Here is a 12,288-nt window from a genome sequence, read left to right as displayed (position 1 = left end):
AAGAAAAAATCATATGCAGAGGTTGCCAAGATCTACTAAAAACAAATCTTCTATCCATGAAAATGTGAAGAAGAAAAAAAGAAATGCATGATAGTTTTGCTGTTGTGTCGTTTTTGGATGGAAGAACAGAAACATGTTCCCACTGATGGCAATGGGTACTATCCATGGTTTCAGGCATCCACTGGGGCTCTTGGAACCTATCCCCCACAGTTATGGGAGGGTTACTGTATTTCTGGCCCTACAGTCTTCTACTGGCGACTTTAGGTTTCTCGGGATCTTAGGCCCCTTTCTCTAAGATGCATCCTAGAGGACCAGAATTGCACTTTATTTGGGCTTTGCCTGCTTTTGTGGAAGGGAAGTTTACTGGAGGATATAATCTCGTGTTTTAATTTGCTGTCTCTCCTAAAGGGAATGTGGAGGGGGGGGAAAAAAGCAGAAATTGGAAATAACCAATATTTAGTTAATTTCATTAGATTCTCAGGGGAACTGGTGAGGAACCTAAGATGGTTTCCGCTTCCTAAAGGAAGAATCCAAGGTCCAGGGAAATAGCAACAGAGGAGTTCAAGACTGCCCCTGCTAGTCCTTCCTTGGCTGCTCTCCGGTGTGATGGCAGGATAGCTTTCATTTGCAGGAGAATCGTGCATGTGTGTGGATAAGTAGAGAATGTGTTGAAAAACTTGCAACATTTTATGAAATATGCATTGTCATGATTCTTTAAAAGGCTTTGCGGAAGCCGTTTGTCTTTACTGATCAAGTCTTCACTTACACAAAAGTAGAAGTAGAAGTAGTTTTAGAAAACATACTAACAATCTTCTATCCCCTTGAAGACCAGCGTAGCAGAAAACAGGTGATTTGCATTATAAAATTGCACTCACAGATTTCACATTACATTAGCCCATTTGTGTTATAGTGTTTAAAAAATGCAACAGAAGCCCCCACTGCATTGTTCTCCTTTAAAAATAGATCACTTACACCCTAACTTTGTTTTTCTTAAATTCGATTCTTAACAGGAGAGCTTTCTATTATTTCAGATGGAGTGAGGTTGCACTACTAGGATGGAAGAAAGTAATCCCTTAATTTTGGGGGAATTTCTGTTCTCTATTAGTTCCAAGACCATTTTACTGGGGGTGGGGGTTGGGCTCGGCGGTCGGGGCAGTGGAATGCAGTTGCGGCTGCGCCATCCCTGCACTTCCAGGCGCGCGGGAGGGACCCGCGGGGACGCGAGCTGTGGACTCTGGCGAACGCGGGGAGGCAGACATCCGGAGGCGGACAACTAGCCAGCAGGCGTCTCAGCCTCCCAGCAGCCAGTGGGCTCCTCTCCTGACAGCTCCAGGAAAGGCTGGAGCTGGCCCTTCCCGGCCAGCCAGGTAAGGTAAAGACGGCTGTTGAGCTTGCTGTTACTGAGGGCGCACAGACCCTAGGGAGACCGAAGCTTGCCACTGCGGGATTCGGTGGGGTGACCTGGGTCTACTGAAGTTTCCTAAAAGAGAGGAGAAGGGTTTGTATTTTTCCTACAAAGGGGAGGATTCTTCTCTCTCTAGTTCTTCGTTTAATGTATTCAACTAGTAGAAGTGAGATTTCAACAGGTAGCAGAAGCGCTCACGTGGAAGAGGTTTAGGGCGCGGCGGCGCCCCCCTCCACACACACACACACACACCTCAGGACCGCGCCTTTTTCTAAAGTTACACGTCGACGAACTAACCTATGCTTTAAACTCCTCTTTCCAGTCCCGTGAATCCGCAGCGACAGTGGGCCGTGGGGTGGCTGGGAACGGCACCCTTCTCCAGAAAAACTAGAGAACGGCTTGGAGAGCTGAAGCGAGCGTCCGCGAGCAGGTCCGTGCAGATCCGGGCTTCGGGACCGCTGAGCTCCGTGGGGCGGCCGTGGGGTACGCCGGGTCGCCGGCTCCTGTGCCCTCGTTGAGATGGACAACGCCTCGTTCTCGGAACCCTGGCCCGCCAACGCATCGTGCCTGGGCCCGGAGCTGAGCTGCTCCAACGCGTCGACTCTGGCGCCGCTGCCGGCACCGCTGGCGGTGGCTGTGCCGGTTGTCTACGCGGTGATCTGCGCCGTGGGTCTGACGGGCAACTCCGCCGTGCTGTACGTGTTGCTGCGGGCGCCCCACATGAAGACCGTCACCAACCTGTTCATCCTCAACCTGGCCATAGCCGACGAGCTCTTCACGCTGGTGCTGCCCATCAACATCGCCGACTTCCTGCTGCGGCAGTGGCCCTTCGGGGAGCTCATGTGCAAACTCATCGTGGCTATCGACCAGTACAACACCTTCTCCAGCCTCTACTTCCTCACCGTCATGAGCGCCGACCGCTACCTGGTGGTGTTGGCCACTGCGGAGTCGCGCCGGGTGGCCGGCCGCACCTACAGCGCCGCGCGCGCGGTGAGCCTGGCCGTGTGGGGGCTCGTCACACTCGTCGTGCTGCCCTTCGCAGTCTTCGCCCGGCTCGACGACGAACAGGGCAGGCGCCAGTGCGTGCTGGTCTTCCCGCAGCCCGAGGCCTTCTGGTGGCGCGCGAGCCGCCTCTACACGCTCGTGCTGGGCTTCGCCATTCCGGTGTCCACCATCTGTGTCCTCTATACCACGCTGCTGTGCCGGCTGCATGCCATGCGGCTGGACAGCCACGCCAAGGCCCTGCAGCGCGCCAAGAAGCGGGTAACGTTCCTGGTGGTGGCGATCCTGGCCGTGTGCCTCCTCTGCTGGACGCCCTACCACCTGAGCACCGTGGTGGCGCTCACCACCGACCTCCCGCAGACGCCGCTCGTCATCGCTATCTCCTACTTCATCACCAGCCTGAGCTACGCCAACAGCTGCCTCAACCCCTTCCTCTACGCCTTCCTGGACGACAGCTTCCGCAGGAACCTCCGCCAGCTGATAACTTGCCGCGCGGCCGCCTGACTCCCCCATCGTCCGGCTACGCAAATGCCCCGCCACCCCTAGCCCGCGCAGGAGGAGCCGCCGCCAGAGTGCGGGACCCGACAGGCCTCCTAGGCCTCCGGGGAAAACTGACTCGCGCCCCATCCCCTACCTAGCAGATCGGAAGCGCCGCGGCAGCGCCCGCAGGTTGACCTTGCCCTCCAGGTGATGCGCGTCCACGCCGCGTGAGGAGCACTGCGGCTAAGATCGCCACGCCGAGCGCTACCTCACGCCGAGGTAGAGGAGGGTAGAGGAGGAGGCGGGTATTGCTGGGAACCACCCACTCCCTGCCCTGCTCCCTGCTCTCTGCTCCCCCACCCCGAGCCCTGGTCGTCTGGAACCTGGCTAGAGTAGGAGCTCTCTGCGCCTTCGAAGGGAGGCCCGAGGACGCTGCGGGCGCCCCTAGGCGTCGGCTCCGCGGGGCCCCTGCTGTAGCTGGCGCACAGCCCGAGCGGGTCACCTTGTCCTCCGCGCGCTCTGGGAAGAGGGTTGGGCGCGAGCGTTTGGCGCCCACCCTGTGAGAGGCACTTGGCCTGGCGCCGCGCGCGGGGACCGCTGCCGAGGCCGCCAGCGTCTCTTCAACTCGGGAAAGCACACCAACTCGGGGTGCCCCATCGGGGTGTGAGTACACCCCTGTGTGGGTGTGGTGTGCGCGCGTTTGCGGAGGCATGAGATGCCAGGAAGGAGGGTGGCGCTTGGCTGTGACTGCCTAGAATGTGAAACGAATAGTGATCCTTCTTCCTGTGTGCCCCAACTCCTTCTTTTCTTTGCCTTTTCTCTTTCCTATCCGTAATCTCCCCTGAAAATGTCTCAGACTCCCTGAGCAAGGAACCCGGAGTAGCCCGGGCCCGCGGTTCCGGCGCCCCCTGGAGGAGCCAGCGGCCGGGCGCTTAGCGTCCGAGAACCGCGGGGCTTTGTGGTGGAGCGCTCGGGCTGAGCGCGCTTCACAGCGCTGCGGCGCACTGGTCATCGCTGCTTCTAGAGGACGCCAAGCCCCATGCCCCATTCCCCCAATTGGCCTCGTCTCTTGTCTGACTTAGACCAGTTTGTTGTAACTGTTCATGTGTGTACTGTTTTTCAGGACTGAAAACTTTATAAATAATGTACACGTCTTAATCTCACGAGTTGCCATGAGGATCAAATAAGATAAAAAGAAATGCTATCTATTCTCTTGTGTTCCCTTTCTCTGTGCTTCCTGGGCCCCGCCTTAGGGACAGCAGGAAGCAGAGATGACCGATGGCTTCAGGTTTTTTCTGCTGGACTTTTCACAGGGAGCTGTGGATTAGGTGGGCTTTATTCCTTAGTTGTAGACAGCATCCGGCAGGTAGTCCCGGTAAACCGGGTAAATACTGGTTCTGGAGTCACCAGGGATACTGGCCAGCATCCTACCTGTGTTTTTATCTCTGCATATGGAAGACAAAGTGGATTGAGAGAGAAGACTGGCACTGGGTTTGCCCAATCCTCTGCAGTTTAGCCTTAGATATGAGGGCCGAACCCTAACCAAACTTTGGTCATTGATTATGGTGTTTTAAAAGGTATTAATCTTTGGGATGAAGTCCAAACAGGATGAAAATTTCTACAAATGTTTGTTTCCTATGTCATATGTGAGACAAAATGTGAGCGTTGCAGCAGATTTTGTTTGCTTAGTTTGGCATCTTCAATCAATTTCTCAATTATTTAGGTTGAAAATAGCTTTTAATAAATATTTGGAAGAGAAAAAAATGCCCCCTTGGAATGGGGGAAAGCAAACCCCCTCTCTGATTTTGGTGAATGAGAATTGCTTTCTTAGCTCTCAGAGTTTTTAGGACATTGAAATAATTCATAGCCATCAGTTTAGAAAATATACATTAAAAAACCTTCTGTCTTGGGTGGCAAATAATAGTAAATTGTTTAAAAGAAAGTTTTCATCTGCAATGAGTTTCAAATGGTGGACCTCAGGCCTCTCTCTCCTGGCTGGCTTCAGAGGCTTCTTGGAATTCATTTTAGTATCTTTTGAATTTCTAGGAATCATTCTATTGATTTTCCTTAAAACTCTCAAAATTATCTCATGAATCCTCCGTAACTTTTCAAAATTAAAGTTTTAAACTTAGAGTAACTTCTAGATTTACCTAAGGTGATGGACAAAGAGTAAGGTGAACATTTGGCTACAAACACAGCTGGGGTGATTGTCTGGATTCAATTCTCATCAGTCTTAATAAGTTCAGTAACTGGACTCAGATGGGGGACAGCTGAGTGATCCATCTGTCCACTGTTTCATCCCTACGGTAGATTGACCTCGAGCCTTCTTGGAATCTATGGAGATGACTGCTGGAAAAATATACGGGCTGACATTGCTATTCATCCCCAGCAAGGCATGGATTGGCTTCTGAGTATGCCTGTGGGATTAATTAGGACTCGGTAGTTCAGTTCCTCCTGGGCTTTCTGATCACTGGATAAATTGTTGTATCATTATTTCTAGGTCGTTGCCCTTCATATGAGCATGTAGACTGTACATATCAGGCTTCCTTTTTATGTCTTAGGTAATCAGTTGGATAAATACACACATAAGCCAGACAAAAGTAGAATTTATTCACATCATTGTATTGCAAAGGTTTTAACACTGTGTTGAATTCTTGCAGTTTCTGTGTGAACTCTATGGTTTGGTTTTACCACTTTGAATAGTTAAAAATGTCTATTTGCTTTTACCTAATTTAGTACAGTTACGTAATGTATATGCTTATGTTTTCTCTTGATAAACGCATAAACTCTATAGTCCATTGTAGAGGAGCTCAGTTTAAAATAAAAGCTGAAACATTCTGTGAAATAAGTGAACATTCTATTTTCTGAGAACACGTTATTCACAATTCAGTCACCTTAGCATTTGTGCAGTATTATTATTTAAAAATACTGCCTTCATTGGAAAAGTGATCTAATGAATACTCAATGAATAAATAGAATTATTTGACAGAACAAAATTAAGAATGAACACCCCCACCCCATCTTTTAATTTGGTTGATTGTGAAAATGATGCTAAGCTACTGATAAACGCAGAGATTCCAGAACTTAAGCTGGGCAGAGAAAGGATGTCAAGCTTTTACCATACCATCAAAAGCCTCATTTCTTAAATATTTAAGCAGCTATGTGGAGGGGGAGAAGGGAAGATAAATTGCTTGAATTATTAGCATACACATCGCTATCAGCAATATGCATAGACATAGCACCAATATGCAAGGTGGAGAATCTCACCCGAAAAACCCACAAACTTATTATAAACCCTTCTTTCCTCAGCAACATGCTGGGAAAACAACAGCAAGACAATAAAACAATAACCCACCTTGGATATTAATAATGTATGCTTATGCACATTAAGAAAGAGATCAGAGAATTCTGCCCATAACAGTCTTTTATTAGCACAGCTTTGGGTCTGGCTCTTCGGCCTCCATTTTACATACAAAGAAAGTGAGATAGGAGGAAGTAGATCAATTTAGCCACGCCCACAGAGATCAATGAAGACCAATCAGAGTCATCCAGTTCCTATTCTATTCTAGGAATTGCATCATCTTTTTTCAGCAGAGATGGAATTCGTTGCAATGTGTAATTTGGAAATATTAGACTAGAAGACGGTATCTTTTAAATATTTAGTAGATTAAGCAAGGTGTATCTACCATTAGCTCATATGAGATAAAGGGAGGGTAAGATTTAATATTATAAAACTCCAGTCTTAATTCAGAGACTTACAAAGTGTATGGGGTTGTTGAAAGTTATATGAGAACAAAAATTCTTAACAAAGCTGTCACACAAAGGCACCATGTGCCTAGCAGCCCCCATGCTTTTTGTACTTGGAACTGTGCTCCAGAGGGACTGTTCGTATAGGAGCCAATGCTAATGATGGCTCTATCTCTATAGAATGGAGCTTTGCAATGGATGATGCTGTCCTTGAATTTAGGGCAAGAGAAATTTATTTGTTTGTACCATATCTCATAAGGTTACATTGGTGACATCACATTAAATAAAAATAAAAGATGGAAAAAGGGAAGGAAATTTAAAATGATATTGTTCAGAAACTGTCAGAATGCATGAACTGCATGCTTCCCACAGTCCAGAAGAAGATTTCTCTTGTGCCTGGGAGGCAATAGTGCACACAGACCTGATGCCCTGTTGAGCCAAGACCCAGGGAGCGGCTCAGCATTTTCCTGTAAAATCTGGATCTTCTCACAAAGATTGTTCGACCCCATTCTGAGCTAACCCAAGGACCAGAGTCACAACTGCAATAACCAGGCCACCGTTCACCACGGAAAGAGTGGGTGTGTGCGTAGTCAACAATGTGGAAGAAATTGCGAGTGTTCCCAAAGGCGAGGGGCAAATCATTTGTGAATGCTAAACAGTAACAACAAAACGGATATCTTAAATGATTCATCCATTTGGCAAAGCAGCTTCTTCTTTTAGGCAGTGATGAATGGTCTGTAGAGGAGGAAAAATCAGCCCTATTCAGTCACCGTGGTATGAATGCAGCAATCAAACCTGAAAAGATGTAAATATTTACACCTGCAAAAGTACCAAGTGAATTATCCGCATTCTCCTACATAATACTGTTTTGATTCCTTTAACTCCTCTCTTCCAATAAAAATAACATTCCTCATTGCTACATTTCTATTTATTCTCTTTACAGAGGAATTTCAGGGGTCTGAGTTAAAAGGGAGTTACATAATTCCTTAAAAAAAACTGCATCTTGGATTTATCGTGACAATTTATTATTATGGTTAAAGATTATATTAAACCTTTAAACGCATTTATTTAAAATGAAAATGTATTTTAAATGTACAGAATATGTTAAGTAATGAGGTTTCTTGTGACTTATACTTCCAGTTGAAAGGAAGAATGCATCTATATAACTTTTCTATTGAATATTTCAAATGATAATGAAAACAACAATCCACATAATTTTTTGAACTTTCATTTAATAATGTTGAGCTCAATTTGTGTTTAAATTTTATGTTTGAAATTGTTTTATTTATTTAAACAATGAGATCTCACTATGTTGCCCAGGCTGGAGATGAACTCTTAGGCTGAATGGATCCTCCCGTATCAGCCTTCTAAGTAATTAAGACTACTGGTAAGTGCCACCTCGCCTAGCTTGAGATAGTTTAATTTTTATCAAAGTAATACATTAATTTTAAATTACATTTAAAAATAACCAAATGTAAAACATTTCAATAGCTTTAGGAGTACACATGGTTTTTGGTTACACGGATGAATTGTATAGTGGTGAAGTCTGAGGTTTTAGTGCACCTATCATGCGAGTAGTGTACATCTACCCATTTTTCCACTCTGTATGCCTTTCGTACTCATAGCTTAGCTCCCACTTACAGGTGAGTACATGCTGTATTTGGTTTTTCATGCCTAGTTACTTCACTTACAATAATGTCCTCCAGCTCCATCCAAGTTGCTGCAGAAGACATTATTTCATTCTTTTTAGGGGTCGAGTAGTGTTCCATGGTGTATATATTCCACATTTTCTTTATCCACTCATCTGTTGGTGACCACTTAAGTTGGTTCCATATCTTTGCCATTGTGAATTGTGCTGTCATAAACCTACAAGAGCAGGTGTCTTTTTGATATAATGATTTCTTTTCCTTTGGGTAGATCTCCAGCAGTGGGATTGCTGGATTGAATGGTAGATTTACTTTGAGTTCTTTGAGAAAACTCCATACTGTTTCCCACAGAGGTTGTACTGATTCACATTCCCACCAACAGTGTGTAAGCATTCACTTCTCACCACATCCATGCCAACATCTATTATTTTATGACTTTTTAGTAATGGCCATTCTGGCTGGTTTTATTTGCATTTCCTTGATGATTACACTGATGTTGATGTTGAGCATTTTTTCATGTTTGTTGGCCATTTTTTTTTCTTTTTTTTTGAGAGTCTCGCTGTGCTGCTCAGGCTGGAGTGCAGTGGCACGATCTCAACTCACTGCAACCTCCACCTCCTGGGTTCAAGCGATTCTCTTGCCTCAGCCTCCTAAGTAACTGGGATTACAGGTGCCTGCTATAATGCCCAGCTAATTTTTGTATTTTCGGTAGAGCCAGGTTTCACAATATTGGCCAGGCTGGTCTCGAACTCCTTACTGCAAGTGATCCCCCTGCCTTCACCTCCAAACTGTTGGGATTTCAGGCATGAGCCACCCCTCCTGGACTTTGTTGGCCATTTCTACATCTTCTTTTGAGAAACGCCTATTCATGTCATTTGCCCATTTTTAACGGGATTATTTGTATTTTTCTTGCTGATTTTAAACTTCTACAACTTTTGATTGTCGCAGAAGATTTATTATTATAAGCATCAAGTTTCCACCCAGTCCCAACTGGCCATAGTCCCTCCCAGCCACATGAACTATTGATTCTGGGATTTACCTCCTTGTTACTGACTTATAGATTTATACCTCAGTGTTTTACTTGCTTAGTTTTGGATATTATGATAGTGAAGATTTTGGGGGGGGGGTGTTGGCACTTTTGAAAGCCAGTTGTGTTCAGGGGATCCCTCCACTTATTCTGTTTTCAGACTTTTACTTTGTCTCCCTGGTTTTTGTTCCTGTACTTGGTTCCTGTCTTTTTGCAGCACTTGGTTCCCTGCAACGCATCTCTGGAACCAGTTTCTCCAGACTGTGAAACTCCAGTCTCCAGCAGAGATGGGGAGTAGGTGTCCCCTGGCTGCAGCCGCCAAGCTGGGGAGCCTAACCATTCTTCACACAGCTTTCCTTCAGCCTCCCTATTTGTGGCCCTGCAGCTCACTCCCAACTTCCACGGGCATGGTGGTCTCTGTGAGTGGCTTTACAAGCAAATCAGATTGGATAAAAGCAACACTGCTGTAAACATTTCTGCATTCTGTTGCTCACTAGCGCTCCTTCTGCTGACCAACCTCTCAAAATCCATTGATATCTCTCACCCTTGTCATTGCTTGTCTAGCTCTTTGTCCATTTAAGAAATTTCTTTCCTGTTCTTATAGTAGGGCTTCCGTAGAATATAACAGTAAATAAATACTGTGTAAATGCTATCATCTTAAACTGAAGTGAGTGTGTGTGTGTGTGTGTGTGTGTGTGTGTGTGTGTGTGTAACAGGTTTGATGACATTTTAGAGAACTTTCTTCCTGGCTTAGAAGAACTCAGTAAGAAATGAGTTACTTGGAAGCAACTTAGTCTACAAATGTCAAGAAATATCTTGGAATGAAATGATAAATTCAAGCAATCTAAAATATTAGGTTTCCCTGACAACCAGCGTTCTGCTATTTGGAGATACCCACATGTATCTGTCAAGAAAGCGTAGCCCACTCGCCACAGAACCTCTGTGTAGTTCAGCATCACCCTCAGGCCAGGCCCAGCACACACAGCAGTGGTCATCATCCACATAGGCCAGGCTGCCTTTGAGGCCTGTTAATTAGATCAGCTTCTCCAGGTGGCATCAGGGCATCAGCCTTTCCAAAGCTCCCAGTCCGGATCCGAGAATGAGACATGGAACAAAGCCACTCAGACGACATGCAGCTCTGAGAACGTGAGAATCAATGCTTGCCACTGCATGCCTCTGAGTTATGTGGCACTATTGTGGTAAAAGCTGAGACACTGATGTGATTTTATTTTCTCACCCATCAGTAATTATCAGTGATTCTGGGCTTGCTTTTAACTGCTCTCTTTCAGAAGCTTGCACGTTTTTAGAATCTCAAATATCAAAATATTGATTGTTTAGGCTTTCCAGGGCACATGATTCTCTTGATTATAGTGCTTTATTTTTTAAAAAATCATACAAGAATTATTTCTTTGGCCTGTGGTGTGTATAAAAACTCTTGTTTCTTTCCTTGCCATTAATATATTGAAATATAAATAACCCCCCAAAATAAACATTTTCTCTATGAGTAATAGTTTGTGCCCAGTGAGTAAAACAGAAAACTAGTTAAATTAATTATATTTGTTATTCTCAGTAGGGTGAGCAAAACTGGTAAAATAAATCTGCAAGAGTTATTGTATTTTCTCTCTATTTAAGGTGTTGGTAAAAAGTGGACTTGCTGCCACCTTAAGGATGACTGGTGCAGAAAAATCGAGCTTTGCAGTTGCACCATGCTAGTTTTTGTAGTAATAATGATAATAATCTTGAATTTTTCCTCACTTGCTGGGTTGTTATCATAACATTCTACAGAAAGCGAAAATGTAGTAATAGTCTTTGCCATTTCTCTACTGCAGTTTGTTCCTTTACTATTGTTATTTTATTTTATCTTATTTTATTTTTTTGGAGATGGAGTCTTGCTCTGTCGCCCAGGCTGGAGTGCAGTGGTGTGATCTCAGCTCACCGCAACTTCTGCCTCCCGGGTTCAAGGGATTCTCCTACCTCAGTCTCCTGAGTAGCTGGGGTTACAGGTGTGCTCCACCACACCTGATTAATTTTTGTATTTTTAGTAGAGATGGGATTTCACCATGTTGTCCAGGCTGGTCTCAAACTCCTGACCTCAAGTGATCCGCCCGCTTTGGCCTCCCAAAATGCTGGGATTACAGGCATGAGCCACTGCCCCCAGACTACTATTGCTATTTTAGACATTTTTTCTTATTACTATAATGGGATCTTCATACATGTGTTTTAGCTTGTTTTAAAAATCATTTCCTTAGGGTATGCCTAGATGTGGAATTATTCCTTCATTTTCTCACAGTGAAGCCTCTGTGAGGCTTCCCCCTCCACCCTTTCATCATATGAAAGAGATGTCTCTCCAACCAAACATCAACTGCATCCGGTGGCTCTTGATTCCTTTTCTTCTCACCTTCTCAAGGGCTTGTTTCTTTTGGGTCCCTCTTCTCTTCTAAATTATACACATCCACATACTGCATAATATTTATTAGCATTTGTAGGGGATCAAAATATACCACTCCAAAATATGCTACTTTTATTATTTTATTAGCTTTTATTTATTTATCTTTTTGAGATGGAGTCTCTCTTTGTCACCCAGCTGGAGTGCTGTGGTGTGGCCTCAGCTCACTGCAACTTCTGCCTCCCCAGTTCAAGTGATTCTCCTGTCTCAGCCTCCAAGCAGCTGGGATTATAGGCAGGTGCCACCATGACCAGCTGTATTTTTGGTAGAGATGGGATTTCACCATATCAGCCAAGCTGATCTCAAACTCCTGACCTTAAGTAAACTGCTGCCTCAGCTTCCCAAAGTGCTGGGATTACAGGTGTGAGCCACTGCTCCTGGCCTCAAAATATGCTACTTTGGCATGAGGATTATTTTGAGCTGAAGATAATTGAGAAACATTGGACACCAATTCAAAAACGCTCTCTGGCTGGGGGCGGTGGCTCACGCCTGGAATTCCAGCACTTTGGGAGGCCAAGGTTGGCAGATCACCTGA

The 12,288-nt window shown here is 45.4% G+C and overlaps 1 protein-coding gene across 1 annotated transcript; it reads left to right on the top strand.

Moving 5' to 3' along the window:
* The first annotated feature begins 1,924 nt into the window (after nt 1-1,924).
* On the top strand, nt 1,925-3,125 carry NPBWR1 (neuropeptides B/W receptor 1). Its single transcript, XM_011937601.1, has one exon. The coding sequence runs from the start codon at nt 1,925-1,927 to the stop codon at nt 2,909-2,911; it is 987 nt and encodes a 328-aa protein (XP_011792991.1). The 3' UTR covers nt 2,912-3,125.
* The last annotated feature ends 9,163 nt before the right edge of the window (nt 3,126-12,288 follow it).

Source organism: Colobus angolensis, unplaced genomic scaffold (genome assembly GCF_000951035.1).
Source record: "Colobus angolensis palliatus isolate OR3802 unplaced genomic scaffold, Cang.pa_1.0 Scaffold166, whole genome shotgun sequence".
NCBI lineage: Eukaryota > Metazoa > Chordata > Mammalia > Primates > Cercopithecidae > Colobus > Colobus angolensis.
The sequence above is the reverse complement of the archived record's forward strand: the minus strand, read 5'-3'. Positions and strand labels throughout refer to the sequence as shown.

Bases quoted from the DNA above. Each gene is read 5' to 3' on its own strand.
- NPBWR1 (XM_011937601.1), top strand. From the start codon at position 1,925: ATGGACAACGCCTCGTTCTCGGAACCCTGGCCCGCCAACGCATCGTGC.